Source organism: Pipra filicauda, unplaced genomic scaffold, assembly GCF_003945595.2.
Source record: "Pipra filicauda isolate LSUMZ 115617 unplaced genomic scaffold, ASM394559v2 scaffold156_size1729456_pilon, whole genome shotgun sequence".
Classification (NCBI taxonomy): Eukaryota; Metazoa; Chordata; class Aves; order Passeriformes; family Pipridae; genus Pipra; species Pipra filicauda.
Window position 1 is genome coordinate 696,899 of NW_024104062.1, and position 24,838 is coordinate 721,736.

Here is a 24,838-nt window from a genome sequence, read left to right on the forward strand (position 1 = left end):
AGGCCAAATGTATGAGGTTTAAACAAGGCAAAGTGCTGGGTCCTTCCCCTGGGTCACAACAACCCCACACAATGCTACAGACTTGGGGAACTGTGACTGAAAAGTTGCCTGCTGGAAAAGGACCTGGGTGTGCTGGTCAACAGCTGAACATGAGCCAGCAGTGTGCCCAGGTGGCCAAGAAGGCCAATGGCATCTTGGCCTGTATCAGAAATAGTGTGGCCAGCAGGACCACGGAAGCGATTGTACCCCTGTATTTGGCACTGGTGAAACCACACCTTGAGTACTGTGCTCGGTTTTGGGTCCCTCAGTACAGGAAGAACACTGAGGTGCTGGAGTGTGCCCAGAGAAGGGCAACGGAGCTGGTGAAGGGTCTAGAGCACAAGTCTTAGTAGGAGCAGCTGAGGGAACTGGGGTGGTTTAGCTTAGAGGGAAGGAGGTTCAGGAAGGACCCTATCTCTACAACTACCTTAAAGAAGGGTGTAGTCAGGGGGGAGTCGGACTCTTCTCCCAGGTAACAAATGACAGGACAAGAGGAAACAGCCTCAAGTTGTGCCAGGAGAGGTTTAGATTGGATACTACAAAAAATTTCTTCACCTAAAGGTTTTTCAAGCACTGAACAGGCTGCCCAGAGAAGTGGTGGAGTCACCATCCTTGGAGGTATTTAAAACATGTAGATGTGGCACTTAGGGACATGGTTTAGTGGTGGACTTGGCAGTGTTAAGTTCATGGTTGGCCTTGATAATCTTAAAGGTATTTTATAACCTAAATGATTCTGTGATTACATTTATGGATAAATTAGTACAAGCCTCAAACTTGTCAGGTAATTTTTAAATTTGATGCCATCAGTAACTTCGCAGCACATTTCTTCTGCAAGAGCTATTTAACTACAAAGAGACAGTCTGTGGAATTAAGCCTGTTTAATAACAGGAAATCTACTCCTTAAATTGTGATTTCCCAGGAACTCTGTATCTAACTGTTGTGTTTTGTTGTTTTTTTTTAAGTAGCATTTAACAACAGTACATTATCCATGAAAGAACAAACAACTTGGCCCTAGAGAAACTCCCCAAGTTCCTCTATGTATAAATTTTACAATTCAGATAGACTCGATTTTTTCATTGCATTTTCAAGAAAAACTGAGTCAGTAATTTTTAGGTTAACATTTGACCCCAGTTACCAGACCTTCTTGCTTGCTCTATTACTGCCATACTACAAAACATAGAATAAAACAGATGACACCTGTTTCAAAAGCTTAATTAGGGTAGCCTGAAATACAGTGTATGTGCCCAAGTGAAAAAATGGAACACCTTAATGGAGGGATTTGACCTAAAGGCAACAAATGTGTTTAAAACTTCTGAAATTCCTGTAGACTATTCTACCCTAGCCAGAAGTATGTAGAGGAAGGGAGTTGAAGAGGGCTGTGTTGAATCACCTTTCCATTTTCTTTTGTGATTTCTTACTAATTCATTTATCTATATGTGTTTTTCAATCATACAGGAACATACTTTAAGTGGTAAAGTACTTGATATATCATGTAAAAATATTCCCTGCACCATCATGTTACAGAACCTTATGCATACAGGCTGACACTCAGAGGAAAAACTTTCAGGAAGACATGAACCCTTTCCAACATTCAGCTCTAAGTTTTGCTCAAGGAAACAATGAGCTCTGGATTGCCACAAAATGTGCATCAGACCAAAAACTGCCCCTTATGTCCTATATGAGAATCTGGTAGCTCATTACCTAGCAATAAAATCAGCCCCACTGAACTGCCTCAAGTATTTCTTACCGCGACAAATAGGTCTAATTGCTTAGTCTCTTAACTGAAAAAAGCCACCTTAAAAATCTCACTATCTGAACCATTTAAAGACAGTATTAACATATCCTGCATTAAAGCACCATTTAGATGATGGACACATAATCTTAGCTCTTCTACAACTATTTTCACTAATTGCTCTATGGCAGCTTCAGAAAAAAAAGGAACAATCAGTACAGTTGAACACCTGGAATAGAAGTACAAGTGGATCTGTTTTGACTGCCAGTCCCTGTCTGCCCTGATCTCTTCTGAAGCTGTCAACAGGCCATCAGAAGTTGGCCGCAACAAAACAGATGATTTTTAGAACACAGGAAGAGTTGCAAAGCAGAGGTAGATTGGCAATCACGTTATGGTACTGGCTACAGTTTCAGAAGGTTTGATTGATGGGGACACGGCACACAGAGCAGGTAGTAGATACATCTGACTTGCTGGCCTGGCACTGCATAGAAGCATGACCAAACAAGGCTTAATGGAACAGAAAGCGCTGCAAAGCAACAGTCATTCCTCCTTCTTCCCAAGGATGCAAAGACGCTCTGGGATTTGAAGAAGCCATTGACTGTCTTGGCTGCCTACTAACAATTCTCCTGAACTCATTGACTCAGATGCACAAGCACATTTTAATATACCAAACAGAAGATCTTACTTCTGACTTCTACAAAGACAGACATATAAAAAGGCCTAAGCATGACCACTCATTCAGTGACTGTGTATTCATAATCATTCTGAAACAGCAGGTTTCAACTGGTGGCAATATGGCATGCCAGCTTCAAAGGTGAAGTCCTTCACAGCACCCCTGTATCTCAAACACAGCAAGAGGCAGTACTCGGCAGCAAATTCTATGATTTTCCTCCTCCAGCTCCCAGCAGAAAGCACAGGTAAAAGACAGGAAACACCTTAAAGCAAACATAAGTCCTTAATTTTCCCTTCATTTTTTCTTTCCATCAGTGAAAAACATACAGACATGTTCAAAGCCTAAGAGTTCAGACCAGGTTCTTGTTATTCTCCTCTGCCTGTATTAGAAGGTTAAATGCAGTCACCGAACTGTGCATACCACCCTCAGTCACGAAGAACCCTCTGGCACAGCTCCCAGACCAGTAAAAAACGACCATTTCAGTCCCCAAAGCATGGAGCCTGATCCATTTAAGCAAAACAAGTTCTACTGACAGCTGGTTTTCTTAGCATATTCACGTCTGCGTATTTATCAGAGAAAAGCCCTCCAGGACAACAGTGTTTATTGCAGGATTATTTCTGTGAACACAGGGAAGACAGAACTCACTGAGTAACAGTGTTTCTACCCTTATATATTTTTTCTTAAAATGTGAACCAAGATGAACCCAGTTTTATTTTCTTTAGCATGGATGACTCATGAAAGGAAAAAAATTACATATATAATTTTTTTTCTTTTAAGAAAAAAATCCAGAACCTTCTGATCCACATTCATGTGTAGTATGCTGACACAAATTTTAAACACTAATATAGAAATAGGCTGTTCAATCCTTCACTGACTGCCTGGATTTAGAGTCTAATGACTTTTAATAAACAGAAAACAAAGATGCGATGGACAGTTTTATTAAAAATTTCATTAACATATGAATATCTCATGTACTTCCACTAGAAAGGCAATTTTGAACAAGCAAGATGCTTTCTACCGACAGGTTTTGAGATGTTATGAATAACACGTGAGATGCGACAGACATAAAGGGTAAATATCCCAGCAGCTCCTCGTTATGCCAAAGAGTGCAGAAACAGCCTCAGAATGCATCTGTGCCTACCTAGCTCAGCTGTATGACCCTCCACCCAAAGCACAGCAGCTATCAGTGAAGGATGAAGAGCATCCTGCAACAAGTCCCACACCCTGAGGTGGGAGGAGGTGAAGGATGAGCTGTAGACACACACATGGATGCTGATGAGCACCATCCTCTCAAGTTGTGTGGTCAGTCTGTGCAGTTTCTCAGCTTACCACTTCCTCCAGAAGTGTGCAAAAACTGTTTTCTATGATACTAGAGTAAAAATGGTAGGTTTTCTTCAAATAAATACAAATCATAAAATCTCATGTTTCATTTTAACTTGATCTAATTTTTGAAATAACTGAAAGCAACTGTTATTGGCATCTATATGCTTACTGATGCAGCACAACAAAGAAAAAGAAAAATTCTTCAAATTATAAAACGAAAGCTTTTCTAAGTGACTGATTTCAAGTTAAGGAACTATTAACTAAAAGTTGCTGTTAATGTGTTTTAAACAATTAGTATTGAAATAAATGTTTTCAAAATTAGCAAGTTTTAATGAAAGAATTAAACCAGGTTATGAATAGTTATTGCTGAGATTTTTAAAAATTAATACAAACGCTTCCTGTCCCAAAGTGTGGGGTTGGTTGTTTTACTGTAAGAACTGGACTTGACACTCTGTAGCCACATATCACACCATAATACTCCTCTACTGCATTTCTACCCCCTGCTTCAATATGTGAGCTTTTTCAAGCCAAACCATAAAAGGTGGACATTTCCCTCATTTTGGAAATCTCTTCCAGAGTCTATGACAAAGTGCAGTCAAAGTCTTGCTAGTATTATGTTTGCTATACATCTAAAACCAGAGCAATCATGCTTTACAAAAACCCTTCAAAACAAAAAAACTATATTCATATTGCTAGGACTCAAATTTGCTGACAAGATCTGTGGGTATGTATCATTTTTAGAAAATGCAATGTGGGAATGCATGTTTATATGGCAAAGCACAAAAGCAATGAAACCTCTTGGGAAAGCAGGAGATAACTCACGTTACACAAACAGGCCCTTTGCTCTTATTTCTCTACAAAGCTGACATGTTATTTCATGTGTCAGGAAAATGCTATTCCTGTTTGCTTGTTCTTCCTAAGGTGAACAGATTTTAGTATTAGCAAAATAATTGTGGGAATTCGGTATTTTTCCTGTTTTGTTGAGTACTTGGGGATGTTATGTTGGGAACTATCAACCACTACTTAGTTCACTTCAAAATCTGCTGCATAAAAAAAAAAAAATACATCGGTAATTTGCTTACATGGCTTTTGTAGATACAACTACTGCTAGCAGCAGGAAAGAACTTTTATAAGCAGAACACAATTCAAATGTAACATGCCGTGGACTCAAGTCATTAAACTAATCCTCAGGGCTTCTTGAGGCCTTTTGTACTTTTGGCAAAAAGTATAAAGAAGTATGCATTGTTGCTTCAGTTCCCAAACATTGGAAAGTTAAATATCTAGACTGTCAGCCCCTGCTAAACAGAGTGGAGATTGGTTTTGGGAAAAGAACAAGAGACGACTACATCTTTTGTTATTAAAGCACAATTGAACAAATATTAGAAGCATACCCATACATTTTTTCATGGCACATAAAAAAGTAGCCAGTAGAACTAAGGGAGGAGCAACAGCTCACAAGCAGCTCTGGTATTACAGGTACCTAGATACTGTGATGAAATTGAGTTAGATGAGTGAAGTATCTTGACTTTGATACATCAGTAATGTGCCATGGTGTGGCATGGAACTCCAGTGTTTACTGGCATGATTTTAACATGACTACATAAATGATGAAGCCATAAATACATCAGACATGTCAGACACGTACCAACACCCCCCAAATATTTTTCTGCTGTATCGCTCTACATCACACATCTAACATGAGATATTCTTTAGGGCTCTGAGAGAAAATGCAGTACTTTTAAGAAGAAAAAGAGTTCCTTTGTATTGCTATTCTGCTTGGTATCAAGAGGTTAACACCTTTTTAAAGATACTATTATTGAAAGTGGGAAAATAAGCAATGTATTCATTAGCTCATGGATCATTTAGACAGACATACTTAAACATCAATATGTGACTACAACTGAAAATACAATGGTGACTAATGGCAGCCCATTTGCTTTTAGAAGAGCTCAGAAGAATAATCCTTTGAAACATGGAAGGATAATTACATGTTGGACTACAATTATTCCCTCAATTAATGCTGACAAAAAGTAGTGAATTGATATAAAATATGAAAATGTAAAAGCTACTAAATACCAGGAGTCATGGAATCTCCTGAGTTGGAAGTGACCCACAAGGATCATCAAGTCCAACTCCTGGCCCTGCACAGGACACCGCAACAATCCCACCATGTGCCTGAGACTGTTGTCTAAAAGCTCCCTGAGCTCTCTCAGCCTTGGGGCCATGACCACTTCCCTGAGGACCCTATTCCACTGCCTGACCACCCTCTGAGGGAAGAACCTTTTCCTAATATCCAACCTAAACCTTCCCTGACACAGCTCCAGCCGTTCCCTCAGGTCCTGTCACTGGTCACACAGAGAGCAGAGATCAGTGCTGCCCCTCATGAGGAATTATTGAATATTTTGATTTATACTCTGTGAAACTACATAAGCTCAGAGCATGAGGCCGAGGACTCTTTGCGCACCCTGACAGTCACAGCCCAGCCCTGGGCCTCTTGAGCTTATCAGAAACACTGTCTGTTCCCAGGGACTAACAGGTGTCTAACGAGCACCTGTTTTTTAACAAGCAGACTTGGAAACTCATTCTTCTTGCCTGAATAACAACCCAAGTGGGATAATATTTTTGCTACTGAATCTTCAAAGAGAGTTCCTGATTCGAACTGTAGCCAGGCAGAAAATTGCTATGACTAAAGCCCACTCTCTAACAACTCTATAAACAGCAGTCCAAAGTGAGACCCTTGGAGCTCTTGCTTCCCAGGAGGTCAGAGAATGTGTATATCTCAAACACTGATACCGGATGGCTGTGGAGCCAACCAAAGACTCCTGGTAACATCTAAGGACTGTTGGTATTAACAGCCCTGACACAGCAGGAAGTGCCTCTGTGTCCCAGGCCCTGAGGCTGCTGCCCTGCTCCCACCTGCCTGGGCCCAGTCCTTGTTCTATGCCCAGGGCTCCGATCCCAGTCCCATCCTGGTCACGGCTGCCCAATCCTAGTTCTATGACAAATGCTCAGGACCCCACTCCTGCATTCTCTCTCCATCCTGATCCCAATCCCAGTCCTGGTCCTATGACCCATGTCCAGGGCCCTGCTCCAATCTCTATCCCAATCTTGCTCCTGGTACCAATATATGCTGTCTGTTTGAATGTATTTTCTTAAATAAAGTATCCTAAAGTCTTATGCCTTTATCTAAATCAAATCCTGTTTTTTGTTGTGTGAACTGCATCCAGGAGTTTATCCAGATCAATGCTCTGTTGAGTAAAATGTCAAGATACCATGTTTCTTCACTCGCACAAACTTTATCCCCAAGTTATTATAAAACTGTAGTAGTCAGTATTTCCTATCTTTTCTTCTCTACACAGAAGAATCATCACCAGTTCGGAGGAAAGTAACTGCAGTATTAACCAAAAAATTAACGCATCACTCAAACAATGCTGGATCAGTTTGATTGTGATATACTTGAAATGTCTAACATAGTTACTTTTTTGACACATTACAGTCTGAGATACTGAAGGGAAGGAGAAGCATTTAAAACATTCTTAATTCCAGAAAAGGAATAAAAGAAATTTAATGAAAACAGATTGATTTCTAATCATCACCCTTCCATTTTAGGAGCAGAAATTTGTTTCTCAGCAAATCTCTTTGCCAACTGGTAAACAAATCAGTAAGGTTCAACACTCCTAAAATAAAATATTCAGATATTCTTCTGAGAAAAGTAACCTATAAACCGGCAAATTCCTAAAACACAGCTAACAAAGCCCTTTAGCTGCTACAACAATTCTTTATTCAAATGTATTATGTTTATACAGAGAACTTACCTTCCAAATAGAACCCCCCCTCACAAAAGCTATCAGCTGTACCATAGGAGGCATTCAAAATATACTGCTACAGGAAAATACAGTATTGTTTTCAGAGATTATGATGCTACAAGAACATCAGGCATATACAAAACTAGCTGAAAGAAGATCTATCATTTCTCCAGCACACATACACTTGCAGTAATCACTATAACTTTCAGCAATTTGAAGCAATAGCATGTTATCACCTAGTCAACATTTCTCACACATATCAGGAAAAAACTGCAAAGTTCAGAAATGAAGTAGAATAAACATTCCAGAAAAAAACCTGTCTCACTCACTGTTCAATACGTGGGGAGAGGTACAGCTTCGGAAAAACCTGAGTAGCTTCTGCATCCTCAAAACTAACAGAGAGAAGTGCAACATCTTCTCCAGGATCTTCATTCACATCCTGTACATAAAAAAAAAAAAAAAAAAAAAAAAAATCAAAAATAAAATGGCAAATAACAAAATGAGTACTTATAAGCTTGCAGATAACAACTAATAAATCAAATACCAATTTATTTAGGAGATGCTTAAGTGAGGAATTTAAAGTGTAACCATTATAAAACAGGTTGCAGATTTATTCTTTCTTATTATATTAGTACTTAAAAGTACTAATTATTTTAGTGATTTCTTTAAAATATAAAAATAAAATTACTGGGTTACCAAGTATGCAGTAGTGTAGTAGCTCTCCTTCAACTAGGTAAACTACAAATTTCAGTAAAGATACAGATTTCATTTTTAGGAATTTTTGGTTTAACACTAACATCAGATGCAGATGCCAAAGAATTTTTTAAAATGTTATAATATCACTGAGTTATGACCACAGATTTTATATTTGTTATTTTTCAAAGTAGTATATGGTCAACATTTTTTGCTGTATTAAACTCCTACTTATCTTTTGGACAAAAAACATTTTTGCAATCAGAAATTTATATCTAGAAGTCACTGTCCCCAAGTTTCATGCAAATTAAACCCTTGCATTTCTTTCAGCAAAGACTACATACTCCATAAAAGCACTGTAAGAAAAAGAAATCTATGCTAAATACGAGTCAATGCATTCACAGTTGAGGCTTTCTTTATATCAGAACAATCAGTTACAGCTTTGGGATCATCTAGAACAAATTGTTTCTCGTTAGGACCTGACAGCCCTCCAATTCATAAATCACATACAGTACAAACCAGTGTATTTCTGCTATGCACAACTTCATTTAAGATCTTAACCTCTACGTAGAAAGTAATGTTAGTGGTGCAGTCACCTTCATTGACAGCAAGTAACGTGGTGCCACTTGCTGCTCACAAATAAATCACATGTTTGTGCATATGCACACAGCAACTTGCCAAGATGCATTTGTTTTCATCCCTTTTGTAAAATTACAAGAGGAAACAGATAACCTAGCAAATATGTGCTGAAAGCAGAATCAACACAGTACAGGGTGCCCTGGTATGCTCTGTTCTACAGGCAGCTGTGAGGAAGAAACATGCAAACCACTTAAATATTGTTAGGAGACCCTGCCCTACCTGGGGAGAAAAAAAATTAAAGTGACTGCTGAGTGGTTTCAGGAAGGCAATCTCGTGGCATTTGAAGCTTTGGTAGGACTGAAACTGTTAAAGTCCAGAGAGACTTGCTGCATACCAGCTATTACGTGCAGAATACAACATGCCAAGAAACTTAGTGATAAGCTGCAGGGAAGAATAGGTCTTAAAAAAGCCTAATTGTCTTAGATGAAAAATGAGACAGAGCTGACAGTGTTTTCTTAAATTCTGCCTTGGTGCGCAGCTCACTTCTGACAGCTGAAAGAAAACTGTACTTTTACAATTGCCTGTGAAACGGTCACAAGCACGCTGTAGCTGGAAATCAGAATAGTTTTAACCTGAATTTGCAGGACAACACTCTATGTGAGTAGTGAGGACAAAGAATAACTGTTGTCCTGTTGGGATACGATCAGTTTATGGTTGGGATTATATGACATGGTTCTCTGTAACTGCAATGGACAGGATCTCGTGACCCAATATGTTCCCTTAAGCGTTACGTTTTCAAATGGTGGTATCTTCTACACTAGAAGAAACAGAATAGTTTACAAAACCTTTATCAACAAGACAAATAACAACAAAATATATGCAAGAGTGCAATTCATCCTGACCTTTCCCCCAGTATTTTATATATTTCTATCATTACGGAAAAAAAATAAGGAACAGCTTTCAATCCTGAAGCTGAGTATGGCATTAACTGGCTTTTTCCCATTAATTTTCTAATTGTCAATCAAATGAAAAGAACTATTAAGACAGATTAAACTAATGATTTAAAAGATTTTATTTTAATAGGTATTCTTCAAGAGATGACAAGTACATATAATGGTTAGGTTGATGAGAAGCTCAATGCGACTCAGTGATATACACTTGCAGCCCAGAAAGCCAACTGTATCTTGGGCTGGATCAAAAGCAGTGTGACCAGCAGGTCGAGGGAGGTGATTCTCCCCCTCTACTCTGCTCGTGACACCCCACGTGGACTACTGTACCCAGCTCTGGGGTCCCCAAGAAAATAAAGATATGGACCTGTTGGAGTGAGTTTAAAGGAGGGCCATGAAGATGCTCAGAGGGTTGAGAACCTCTCCTGTGAAGACAAGCTGAGGGAGTTGGGGCTGTTCAGCCTGGAGAAGAGAAGGCTCTGAGGAGACCTTATAGCACCTTCCAGAAGCTAAAGGGGGCTACCAGAGAGCTGAGGAGGAAACTTTTCACAAGGGCATGTAGTGACAGGACAAGGGAGAATGGCTTTGCATTGAAAGAGGGTAGGTTTAGATTAGATATAAGGAAGAAATTCTTCACTTTGAAGGTGGTGGGACACTGGAACAGGTTGCCCAGAGAAGCTGTGGATGCCCCATCCCTGGAAGTGTTGGGTGTCCCAGACTGAATGGGACTTCGAGCAACCTGTCCTGTGGAAGATGCCCCTGCTCATGGCAGGGGATTGGAACTAGATGATCTTTAAGGTCCCTTCCAACCCAAACCATTCTGTAATTTTGCAATATAATACATCCACTTCTGTGTGTATACAGCTCTTCCAAGAACATATTATTTTGTTCGTAATTCTTTTCAAATAATTTGTTTTTACAGAATAGAATCTACATGCATTTTACAACCTACATGGACAATAAACCCCTTATTTAGACTTGCATTTATGATTAGTGCTTAAGTAGATGTGCACACATAGTTTGACACCATGGAGAAGACCAGTTTCTAGAATACTATCAGGTGCTTACTGATTACAGAAAGTCAAAACAAGGAAAAAGAAAAACCCAACTCCAAAACAGACTAGGTGAACACCACTATAGCACCCATTATCACATACAGTAATATTACATGCTATTTTCTACACTCACTAGTGGTTTCTTTAATATGAAGATTCATGCCAGTGGAAAAAAAACACAGAACCACATAAATCATCATTGTATGTGATTTGCATGTTAAGCTGCAGTAAAATTAAGTGTGTAGTAAGAGCAATAAATTGAGACACGATCTTTTTCCATTTACAAAAATACCACACAACAAACACTACTGCAACTCTTGCTGCCAGCAGAGTACTACACTATGTTCATACAGCTACTGTCCAGTGCAAATCCACATTAAGAAATTGGCATTTTTCTATAACTACCACTTGTCAATTGGATGCATATTTGCAGCCCTGAGAAATGAAAATTTTAACTTAAAAAAGACCCAAACCCCCAGCATTCTTGTAGGTTTTAAAAGATGCAGTGCAGTAACACCATGAAACTGCTTAACCTTATTGCTCAGGTGGCTGCAGATTTACAACAAACTCCCTTCTATCTGATACCATACCCCTTATTCCTTTCAGACTTTGTTACTTTTATTTATGCTTGGCAGAACTGCATTCAACGCTAGTATGTCTGTTAAAACTGCCGTTTATAAAACTAAACCAAAACCACATGTTCTACAGATAAACTGTGGAAAACTTTTCAACTAACAGACCTTTTTGATGTTGTCTGTGCCAGTTACAAATTAACTCCTTGAGCTATCTCTCTCGTGGTCATCTCTAAAAACTTGTCAGTCATTAGGTGAGAAGATGAAGCCTTCTATTACCAGGCAATGACATTTGCCCAGAACAGGGGCTGAGATCCTTCCATTACACCAAGGGGTCCAAAGGTAAAGGTTGTTTTAATGGTTCTTATCAAACTCTGCACCGGCAGCATCTTCCTTTTTCCCATTTCGGAATGCGTATTTATATAAAAGAATAGGCCAGATTTAAATGGAGCAGCAAAGTGAAAATCGCCTCTATTCTCGCTTTTCAGTTGGCTTCATAAGAGAGAGTGACATCCAATTGCTTTGCCAATATTAGCCTCTTTTAGGAAAAAAAAAAAGAGGTTGTTGAACTATAGTCACATTTCATTTTTTAATATTTAAGTAGCCATGCTTCTTCTCCTCATAATTTGTGTTTAACTCATGACACTTAATGCTAGATGATTTTATTAAACAAATTAATTTTATTTTCAAGAAAAATTGATTTTGTAAAAATTAAGAATGGCAATTTTCTATAAATGTTAGATGCCAAGGTTAGAACTGCCATAACACAGTGCCATTTTATACTCACAGAACTTTTTCCACACAAGGCTCTACAGAAGGTATTACTAAAATGACTTCTAACTGAACGGAGAACACATCCTGGGCCACAGGAATGTTGAGGTTTAAAATCTGAATGTAAAAATGCTTGAGATCATTAGTTAAGCACATGCTAATGCACACCTTTTAATTTTTCCACAACAGTCTCATGCCCGATAGTAAGAATACTCAACTTCCAGTGTTGGATTTTTTACACCACAGTGCTCTAGATTTTCATAGTGCCTTTCTGCCATCTCGATACTATTTATTTTTTTTAAATAATCTTTTCCTCATTTCAGAAAATGTCCATTCAAATTAAACAGGAAAAAAAATGGATACACCATTTAACACTGAAAATAAATAGTTTTCTTTCTCAAGAACTGCAAGAGGTTTCCTATGTTTACAGAGTACTTTGCACAGGGGGGATTGATCCTTGATTAAACCTCCAAAGCAATGTGGTGGGAAAAAAACAACCAAAAAAAATCTAGAAATTTTCAACCCATAAGCTTTTTTTCTATTGCAGAAATCTAGCAACAATTTACAAGAATAAATAAAGCTTTTCATAAACAGAAAGCTCACGGTATTTGATTCTAATTTACCCTCTGTCTGCTTAGCCAGTGCACATAAAAGGTTCATCAAGTATGTATTTTCAAAACTCAAGAATGAGAGGCCATGTGAAATATAAATGCAGCACAGAACACGTGAAAATGGAAGTTTTAACACATTTAGAATTTTTTCCCCCAAAATACTTCATGAAAAGACTTTGGGTATTACAAAACCCCTAAGAAAACCTTAAAATCCTTCTTCCAATTGTATCAGCACTGTCTAAACAATCATTTGTTAGTTTTCCATTCGTATTAATCTCAATTTACATTCAAATGCATTCTTCAATGTTTACAGTTGCTCCCTTTGCAAGATTCTTAATCTTTTTACAAAGTTAGTATGAGTTGTTTATGAAAATTATCATCAAACTCACTTTAAATACACCATCCAAATGGCATTGTTTTCTTGTATCCTACCTACTGTAATTGAAAACTGGGAATTTACTGGAACTGACAATTTATTATGAGTCAGATGGTTGATAGCCAGTCCAACCAAAACATCTGCTCCACACAGTCACAACTGCTATAACCCATTTCCTCTTGTGCCTGGAGTCCAACCAAGTTGTACATTACAGTTCCTTTGCCTTAAAGATGCAGACTCTGGAAAATCAGTCATTACCTTTTCTTAGTTATCAACAAAGAATTGCCTTGCAGCCTCTGATTAGAGTATACTTTTGAGAGGAGGTATTTCTGTATTTGGCACACAAGTGCAATTCCCTGCACCAAACAGCAATGGATAAAGTGGTAAGTACCCTAGTCCTATCGTGGGCAGCAGCAGGACCTGTCTTTCCGTGGAAGTGAAAGACTTGAGAGGCAGGGGGCATGAGACTGGAAGGAGAGCGTGCAATGGACTGATGCATAAATCAAGGACATGGCATTAGGAACTGGGTTTAGCTTGAGTAACAAGAATGAGAAGAAACTTAGAATTCGGTAGAAAGGATGGGAAGGTATGTGCAGGAAGAGTACTGGTATGCTTTGGGGAGGACAAGCCGCTTCTGGCCTAGGGGACTGTAGGAAATGAGACAAAGGAGCTGGGCTTCTGGAAGGGCTCTTAAGTTGGTACTGCAGGTACACACGGCAATTGGTCTGGGGATAAAAGTGAGGGAAGAAACAGAACACAAACTGTTCAACCTACTGGATGTTCCTTTGAGAAAGGAGATGCCACACAGAGGGCTGATATTGCACATGCCTCCCAACAATATGGTCAGGCCAAATCTGCGTCAGGAGGTTACCAGCCCCAGCTGACTGCTCCTACCTCTTCCTGGAGGTTTCTGACATCTCACCTCTCACAACTCCTCGATAATTGTTTTTGTGGTATGACTAACTGAAGGAATGGAAAACTCCAACAAATGGGGAAGTGATTGCTTAAAATAAGCAATGAATAAACTCAATTTACAACTTAATGATGTAATGCAGCTTGTGGAGGAAGGTGGAATAAAAAAGCAGAATATGGAGAAGAACAGTTGACTGAGGAGACATTGATCTTAGCACAAGCTGGCTGCAGATGCTAAACGGATATTTTAACAGACACTTACTAGACTATGGTACCACTGAGCCCTACCAAGTTAGTCAGCTTCACTGAAGTTGAGCAAAAAATTCCTATTTCAGGATCCTTTCTGGAGAAAGAAAAGTCTCCAGAAGAGAAATGCATGAAAATAACATGCATTCAGAAAGGTAATTTATGTTAGGGTAAAACTTATCCCATGTAATTCCATGTGATACATACCTGTAACCTACTTATGAAAACCTGATCAGAGAAATGAACAATAGAATTTGTTTTTGAAGTTGAAATGGGAATTGCATCAGAGAAGAATACATAACACTTGTATACTATGTTTGTTTCATTAGTACTAACTTCTTTCATCACAAGAGTTAGAAAAGTCTGGCCTTTTCTCACCAAAAGTCAGAGTGCAATAATGTGAAAAACAACTGTCCAATAAAGCACAAGAAACTGTTGCAGTTTCACTAGCCAGCTTCGATACCAGCAGTTACATGTTCTCCCAACTTTTTCCTATATCTAATTTTTTTTTGTTTTGTTTTGTTTTGGTTTTTTTTGTTTGTTTTGTTTTGGTTTTTTTTGTTTGTTTTTTAAATAACAAAACACACTAGGGGAAAGCAGGTTAAGGAATGTGAAGTGGCAAACGAGACTGAGAAATCTGCTTCACTCTAGGGAGAATATATAATTATTCCAGGAAATTCTTTCTCCTCTCTTCCAGGAAACCCACCAGGTCTGATCAAGGAGTGCTGATTCTTTAAACAGGATCTTTAATAAAAACAAAGGCACTTGCATGCACTGCCCATGGCATCAAAGCATTCCAAACACAGCCCCTCTCCCAAGGTAATGCAGCAAAACACTCACCTCTGTCTGGGCAAAGCTCACATTTGAGCTCAGCGTCACTCCTAATTCAAAAGTTACTTTGTGAAATCTGAAAAGTAAGCTTCTAGGACAATATCCTGAGTTTTCTTAATTAAGCAAAATAAAATAAATAAATATTTACTGAGCATTAAAATTATCAGCAAGACCTCCAAGTATACTGTTGAGCGCTGATAACTGAACATGAAAACAATGGATGTTACACAAACAGTGCAACATCCCAGGGTTTTTTAATTGTCATTGTTCAGGTTGTTGGTTTTTTTTTTTTTTTTTTTTTTTTTTTTTTTTTTTTTTTTTTTTTTTTTTTTTTTTTTTTTTTTTTTGTTCAACGTTTACACAGGAGCCTGTTTTACCTATACTGTTTTTTTTATTATGGTCATGGCAATTTACAACTATTTTCACAATATGATTGACTGTTAAGAGTTAGGTAAAGAATGCTGTTAGGAAAAGAAACAACAAATGGTTAAAAAGAAAGAACAAAATTCCTGTCTGTGAAAATACATGCTAGATTCACAACTTTCAAGATTAATATAATTTAATATGATAAAAATTAATGCAGTTTGACACTATAAAAAGTTGCAGTGACACTTTCAGCACAACAATACCTGTTTGCTTAGGTCTGAAAGACAATCTCAGAAAACAAGGCAGATTTCTTTGAAGGTCAAAAACATGTTTTGGCAAGTTTGGAACTCAAATTTGAAATAAATAATCTTGGTGTGGTACAGTATAAAATTAATACTGGGTGCAATACAAAATTAATATTTTTGAACTGATTTCAAGCAAGCTAAAATTTTCTACACATTCATTTTCATATGCAAGAGATACAAAATACATTTGCAAGCAAGGATCATTCTATCATATTGACTGAATCTAAGTCCTCACTGAACAACTGTATTTATTAGTTATGTTTTGATGACAGTATAGTAGGGAATATTTAATAATTTTAAAAGAGACTGATATGTAAGATGCTCATGATCTTAAATTTCAACTCATCCAACAAAACTTAAGTATAAGTACATTTGCTCCATATACTCCAATATCAGGTAAAACAAATAAGACTAAACCCCAGCATTTTACACAGTTTGGAATGTATCTGCAAGGGAATTAAAATTTAAATTTAAAAAAACCCCCACAAAATAGGAAGAAATGTTAGAAATCTAATTGCTGGGTGGTAATCTCTGACCTGATTTTTCTGTGCATTCATGGAAAAGCACTTTCCTCAATTTATTGAACACTACAGAGGAGTACTGCTTAATTTTTGTTTTGTTTCCTTCTAACCTGATTCTAAGCAGAATGCATAAGTCATGAAGTTATAATAAAACACTACAGTTTTACCATTAAAAAAGTTAACCTGAAAGACACCCCCACCCCTCCAGTTCCTCTGATGAAGTTTTGTAGGCAGGAAGGAGATTTCAACACTACCATATCTCTCCTGGAACCTCATGCAAAGCACCTTGAGGTTGACAGGAGCACCCTGCCTCTGCCAGCACCAGCTGATAATGGGATGAACAAAGTTTTCAGAGACTGTAAACTTAGGTTTTAACTGTTCTTAAGGAGTGAGCAGCAGTTGCATCCACTCAAACCAAGCTAATGTTGCCGTGGCTTGACAAGCAGCTTTTTGTCTGTAAACCAAGGGAACCACAAAAACAGTTCTTCATGATCAAGCTCTTATTTATTTTACCAACAAACACTCCAGTAAGCTACTTCAATGGCTACTGGCAGAATGAAGGAGAGCACAATCTGAGCAACTCCATGAGAATCTGATTGTAAGGATATGTTATGCTTACTTATAAGCATGTATCCTATACAAACAACTCTTCAAAGCTTGATTGTAAACAAAAATCGGCTTTTTTACAAAATGATTCTATGTATGGTCAACATGCTCTGAGCTCCTTAAAAAGCTATGTTAGAAAGTTATGGGTAAACAGCAAGCAAAGGACAAGTGGAATTAAAATTAATACCAAGACTAATAATATCAGCATCCTAAATCAGGAATCATCTGGACATCTGGGTGAAGCAGAGAGAGTGAAGAAAGAAGCACTTCACTCTGTTCATCTGGGCTTTGCATATTAGCGACAGACCCACCAATTCTGGAAAGCATTACATTCAGTCACATGTATTTATAGTTCTGTGTGCATTTTCAGTGCATGAACAACTCTTTTCATCAGTGTTTTAAATGCTTGCTACTTGAAATTTTTATTAAAGAACAATTCAAGATTTATGATGTAGTGATATAATTTATTCTAGGACTGTCTGGGTACAGACACTATTACCTTGTCATGTGCCAAGGTATTTCCTTGCTAACAACAGTCACTGAAAGGCATTTACTTCACACATATCTCTGCAATGCTATCTACTTTTTACACTTTGAATACTGAGGAGAACTGTACTAAGAACTACAAATGCGGATCAGCATCCACCTTTGAAGGAATCTCATGTTCAAAGACCATGAGACAGGACAACGTTTTGTGTATCTATCTATCTAGTCTGAACTACTTTAAACACTATAAAGTGCATTTATAATATTTCCAAATGCAAAAATACATTTTCGATGCTCTCAGAAATGAGCAAATAGAAATAAAAAGAAAACATAAGATACTTTCCATTTAGATGACTGCTTCCTAAACATGTGGTTATGATACATTTTTTTAATGTAAGCCCTGTTTTTAAACTTGCTTTCCCAGATAAAGATTTTGGTACACATGAAACTTGGAATTCAAATCCCTGGCTTTCATCAAGACTCGAATCTCTCAAGCCATCTCTTCAGATGACCGGACTATAATTTATTTAGAAAGTAATATTTGCATTCTTTTCTCCAATTTTACTGATTTCCCATCTCTTTAAAAATAGTAATGTCATTGCAGAGGCCAAAGAACAGTCAACTCATATCCACTGGAACCCAAAATCTCCTAATAAAAGTCCAAATACTTAACTAAAGGACAAAGAGACCATTAATACAGTTCTAAATAAAATAATTTTCCTGCCAAGCCAATTTTCAAATTGCCAAGTACAGCTCTTCTATACACGCAAATTTATATTTTATGTATGTAGATTGACAAAACAAACAGAACAGACTAGTATACAGGGCTCATGACTGAAAGAAGATTCAGGGGTAACAGTTACATTTGGGAAGACTGTAATGTATTTGTGCAAGTAAGGATCTGAGGTACAGAGCTCAGTCTTAGAACAACAGTATGATTCTAACAAGAGTATTATTTTAAAGATAATGAAATAGCTCATTGATACAATGAATAAATCTCAACCAAAAAAGAGAGTAAAAGTTAAAATACTGCAAAAGAGACATCAATCAAGTATTTCTGTAACCATGTTGTGGTTGGAAGTCAGCATAAGCATTTATTTCTTAAATCAATCCAACTTCTTAATAAAAGCTTTTCCCCCACTCTCCACATATTCTTAACATGTTTCTGATTCAGTGAATATCTCTGCAGAATCAGAAATACTATAGATTACATGGGTCACAACAAGAATGCCGGAGTAAAGCCATATTCTGAACTACAGCTTCAGTGAACCAGGAAGTACCAACAAGATTTCACAGATGAAAAAGTGAATAATCAACGTGTAAGGTAAAAACAAGCAAAGTTGAACTTGCTCAGTGGTCTAAGTTAAACTTGCTCAGTGGTCTTTCACCACTACAGCTTAGCTCTGCTGACCTAATTTAAAAATACGAAACATTTTGTTTTAAAAGAAAGTGTCAGTATTAGAACTATTAACTATATGAGCTGCTTTGTCAATTGCTGCTTCCTGAAAATAACAAGGATGTTTCTTATCAAAGTCCACAGGACCTTTGATGCACAAATTGTTATTCTGCGTTCCTGTGTCAAGGGTATAATATTTGTATTTCTTTTCCAAAGAATTCTATTATCCCCTTGCGTCGTTATTACATCTACAGGATCTTAAAATGAGAGTGTATGTCTGTGTGGGGCATTCTCTTTTTTGGACAAAGAATATGGAAGCCAGAGCATCCTGTCCCCTTGAGCCTTATTTACAAACAGTCATCTTTCCAACAAACTACATTCTTGGTGTGCACACAAGTGTAAAGTATACAGATGTCTCAAAGAGTAATAGCACATTACTGTAATAAAAATAAAACTTCTGCAGTAAGAAGAGAAACACAGCTTTTCTCTTGCATTTCTGTGAAGGTGGATCCTGATACAGGTTATAAGCAGGACACTGTAATGAGTGATAAAAGCTTTAATAGGCAAAAATGGTTGTGACAGCGGTCTTTCAGGATTCACATCTGTACTGGTATGTAAATCAGGTGCATAATGTGAGGAAGAATTCACAGGTGTAGTCTCTGTTCTATATATAATAAAAAAAGTCACATTCTGTGACAGTCTGTGTCAAGAGAGGTCTTTGGAACTTAGAGTGTGAGACAGTAACCCTTGTACTTCAGCATACTGCTTGGGTTAAGGCTGACTCATCTGTTGTTGTTTACCTTGCCCAAGACAGTGCCTGAAACATGGGGTGTCCAGCTTAGATGTAGTCCCACTGAATTAAAGTTGTGGTTGCTAGAATAATACATCATGTATTTCCAGATGAAAGACTGACTCCATCACTGACATTTCCCTGATTACTGACTCAGAAAAGATCACCAGATCTTTCCCCCTATCTGTTCCATCAGTGCATCCATCACCAACTCAGGATAAAGAATTTGGAGAAGTACAGTTAAACTCTTTTACGGTGTCTGGAGCTGTTTCAATGCAAAAGATTAAGGTTCAAAGGTCACTAATATACCACCCTTGAATTTTCTAATTTTTTCCACATACTTTCTCATATTACCTGTTCCAAGGTTCAGGGATAATTTTCTGTAAAGGTAGTACAAATTCCAATGCTGTCACAAGGCCCCAAAACCCTTGTATATGCTCAACAGCTTCAGTACAGCATGCCAGCATGCACAAATCAACAGGGCAGAATATCCTCTGTTCTTGGCCAGATATTCAGCTTTCTGACCATAAAACTAAGCACCGTATTCTTTGGCAAGGTGGGTGATCTCATCACACACAAGCAAGACTTGGATCATCACAATGGAGTTTGAACTGGAAGTTTCTTACCCTGTCCTGTAGGAGAGAGCATTTAATTGTTGCATTTTACTTTTTTTTTTCTTATCTTTAACACACTGAATTTAAGAAATTGATTACATTCTTTTCAGAAGTTTTCTGAAATAATGCAAATTTGATGTTCAAACTTCACAACTGGATTTGCTGGATGGTTATTCACTGAGTTTCACTCTGCAATTATGAACAGTTAAGGTTTCATAGGGGACTGATAGACAACAGTAACTCTTCTACTTCCCACTTCTCCATGAACCTCAATTCCCCTACAGGCATCAGTTTCAAAATAATGTAGTCCTTTATTTGTATTGTGTATGTACACCTATAGTGTGGCCCACTATGACACTTATTTGGGGACAAAATATTAAGAATTTTAAGGAGAGCTTAATAAAGTGCAAATTTGGAAGTCCTTTCAAAATAGCATAAGAAAACCGAAGTAACTTCCAGCCAAAAACCAGAGAAGCCAATACTTAAGCTGTCATTGTAAAAAAAGAGATTAAACAGATAATGTTAAATAATAATATTTAAATTCCCATGTACATTATTAAACTGTAAGACTGTAACCATAGAGCCTTTTCTACTAAGAAGCCACTTGGAAAACAGTTCTGTTTATCAGTGACAAAACTGCAGTCAACAGCATTTTAAGGATCAAGGGAGAGGGAAGATTCAAGTCACACACATTCTGGGAATTTTCTAAAATTGCCAAATTCAGGTCAGTTTTTCTAATTAATCCTGCTACCATCAGCAACTTGATTTTTGCAAGTCTATGTAAAATTCTACCGTATCGATATCTTGTGCAAAATTCCTCTTTTTTTTAATCTTATGGCATTTATCTGGAAATATCATCTTTTACTTTTACAAGTAAAAGCTAGAAGCCTATTCTATCTTTCTGTGTTCCAAATATTAAGACATTTTGGCACACCCTTTTCACTTTGTAGTCACAAAAGTCACAAAAGCAGTCACAAAAGAAAACCTTCACAGTAGTCACAAAAGAAAACCATCTACATGCACATTCTGCCCGAACCCTCACAACCACCCAGTACATCAATTTTTACATGTTTGAAAACAGAGAAATATACTATAGAATGCAAGGAAAATATTTTAAGCTAGGTATCACCTCTCATCATCATCATCATCATCATCATGGCTGGGCTTCACGAACGAAGATTTGGGAAGGGCTCTACCCACGTTTGTTGCAAGCGCGTTGGCTGAAAAGGCCAATACGAGACAGGCATGTCCGGTTGCAAAAGGCACAACAGAAAGACTCCTTAGGTGGTATATTCTGCAAGGCACAATTCTTTCTGCACTGCCTTTTCTCCTCAAGGGTGATCCTGCGTGCTTTCTCAAAAGCATCAGCTGCGTTATAGATGGTGTGTCTCCAGGCCTCCCGATTGGAGGCCAGAGTAGACCAGTTATGATGATCAATATGGCCAAGGTTGAGATGTTGTTTCAGGGAGTCCTTGTATCTTCTCTTCGGGGCTCTTCTCTTGCGGCAACCAGTGGCAAGTTCACCATAAAGCAAGATCTTAGAGAGGTGGTGGTCCTTCATCCTGGAGATGTGCCCTGCCCAACACAGCTGTGTTCTCAGCAACATGGCTTCTATACTTGTGACTGCTGCTTGTTCTAGAACAGATGTATTGGTCACATAATCTGACCAGCGGATGTTTAGGATTGAACGGAGGCAGCGTTGATGGAAGCGTTCTAGGAGACGCAGGTGGTGGCAGTAGATGACCCATGATTCAGATCCATATAAGAGAGTAGACAGCACTATGGCTCTGTAACCATCTTGTCCGGGAGCTGCTTTATGCTGAGGATGTTGCCCTTGTCGCCCACACAGAAGCAGCCCTGCAGCGTTTAACATCCTGCTTTGCAGATGCTGCTGAGCTCTTTGGGCTGGAAGTCAGCTTAAAGAAGACAGAGGTCCTCCATCAACCTGCACCTCAGGAAGTCCCCCATCATCCCCATATCACCATTGGCCAATCAGAACTCAAATCAGTCCAGCAGTTTAATTACCTAGGTAGCCTCATCTCCTTGGATGGTAAGATTGATGGAGAGATAGACAACAGGTTAGCAAAGGCATATAGTGCCTTCGGAAAGCTTCATAAAAGAGTTTGGCGAAACAAACACCTGAAGAAAAGTACAAAGGTATCACCTCTAGCTTCAAATAAACAGGTTGAGAAACACAAGTTTTAGCCATGAGATAAAGCAGTGTAAAAGTCTACTCTAATTAAGACTGAATATATTAAAAAAAACCCCACTAACTAGTACAATATGTTCCTTTTAGGATCTACAACAAGTCAGTCACTCATCAGAGTCATAACTGAAATAGCATACAACATCACATCCAGAATCCCAGAACGAGCTCTAATGTGAGATCTTGTAAACTATTAGGGAACAAGAAAACTTAAAAACTGTGAGTGTAGTAATAGAAATAGACTGTGATAGACTGTGTATTAAAAAAAAAATAAAAAATTAGGAGATATCCATGAAGCATGTGAATATTTTGTCATCACAATAAAAGGAACTATTAGGCATCAATACAGAAATCCAACAACATCTTACTTTTATTTTACAGCTATGCAAAGAATGGACCTTCCTTTGTATCAACTCTATAGTTCTGCAGTCTGTATATCCATAGGATTAATCAAAAAATTCTGCTAGCAAAGTGATAACCATATGTTTCTGCTGTGTGCAGTTCATCAGCAATATTACACGTTTCAGTGAAAATTTTAATAGACTTAACTTCTTCAAATAAATCTATCTTCATTTTCATTTACACTTGTAAAAGCAAGGACAAATAATCAATTTAATGACTTGCTTCAAAAACTGTTCTAAATTTATGGTTACATCCAATACTTACCTAGACTTGAAATCCGATAAAAATCACTGTAATCCTAGCATCTCTGAAAACAGTAAATCCTGGAAAACAAATCAGTCTATCTAGAAATACAACCTCTACTCACAGTAGTTTCATTCTACAATCTAAATACAGCTTCACAGAGTTAGATACACTGGGAACGGACTCTCATTTTTAGTTCTGCTGGATACTTCTTTCAAAGGTGTAGCTGTTTGCTACAGTAAAAATTACCATATTTTGCTTACACTGTTTTCAAACAATTCAAGAAACAGCACTGACTGCAACCGATGGTAAAGTATCCCACAGTTGAGTATGTTCAAGAATAGTATTTCAAGAGAAGATATAACAATTTATTAATCTTTACCTTCCTTTGCACAACGTTATCTTCACAATGATAAGCTCTTCAGACATAGCCATGGTTGACATATACAGGTGCACCTACGCATATGTACACGTACAGGTTCTTTTAAGAGAATTTATGCTCTAGTTACCAGATGGCCACTGCAGTAATTAGCTCAAATGAAACAGAACTGAAGATCCTTCCATTCTCTCACTTTTTTGCTGCTTCATTTGGGATTCACACTACAGTCTTGCCAAGTTCTGACCTTTCAGCCCAGACAGTTACACACGTCATAAACACAAATTTCCCATTAACTATGAAACTCAAGAGTTTTCCCTCTCCAGGCAGCATCGGTAACTGCTCGATCTGCAATAGAAGCTACTCCTTCTACTTATACTTGGCACTACAGTAATGTCCAGAAAGCACTGTCTCAACCAAGCCTTGATTTCTCTTGAGTGGTCCCCAGACTCTGTGAGCAATATTAAATACAAACTGTTAAATATTTTTCAGAAATAATGACTGTCTTGGCTTCCTGTGAACACATGCTTTTTAGCCCCTACAGTCTATGTCAACCAATATGAAAACTTCTAGAGTCTTCAGAGTTTTCCAGCAGGTCTGCTTCCAAAAGTACTTTGCCGGGTTTTAACACTCTCCCAATGTTATCCATGGCAATATTTATACACACATAAAAAGAAATTTTCAATATTTTCCTTTTCCTCCCTAATCAAATTGTGCCATTTCTTTTTGTCTTCCTCCACATTCAATTCCTCACTACCCTAAACTAACTGAAGGACTTCTTAAAGGTTTTTGTTTGGTTTGGGGGTTGCTTTTTTAATATATTCTTTCCATGGCATATGCCATATTTCTCGAAACAGATGTTTCAAATGTTTCAGCCCTTTCAGCCCAAAATACAAGCTGGTTACTCAAACATATCCATGTTGGTTTTCATTCAGGAGAACGGCACTTACTTGACACTAGTTCCTCTTAAGGGTACCCTATGTCCAAACAGATGTGCTTATGATAAGTGGTTGGTTGGTTGTTTTTAATAAACATAGAACAGATATCCTTTTCCATTAGGATGAGTCAATACCTGCAGATTTGTATCTCTTTTCTTCCCCCAAAACTTTCATTTCATTCATTCTGAGATCAGTTTAAACCCCAAAGCATTAATCAAAGATAGAGTGTTCCCATATTAAGAGATACTCTCTGCAGGTATTTTTGTATCTATGAAATTGTTTCCAAGATGCTTTACATTAAAACTTTAATCTTCACAAGATTACTATAATTATTAGTTTCACTGTAATAACTGGGTTTGTGGCAACCACACGCTTGATGCTCTGTTGTTAAAAAGAGGAACAGTCCCTTTTATAAGTCTTAAC

The 24,838-nt window shown here is 37.8% G+C and overlaps 1 protein-coding gene across 3 annotated transcripts in view; it reads right to left on the minus strand.

Moving 5' to 3' along the window:
* The window catches only part of BABAM2 (BRISC and BRCA1 A complex member 2), a 172,685-nt gene that overhangs the window by 71,005 nt on the left and 76,842 nt on the right, over nt 1–24,838 (minus strand). For all 3 annotated transcript variants that reach the window (XM_027748887.2, XM_027748885.2, XM_027748883.2), the window contains exon 7: nt 7,903–8,012. In XM_027748887.2, the coding sequence (XP_027604688.1) occupies nt 7,903–8,012 (110 nt within the window). The remainder of the gene's footprint in view (nt 1–7,902; nt 8,013–24,838) is intronic.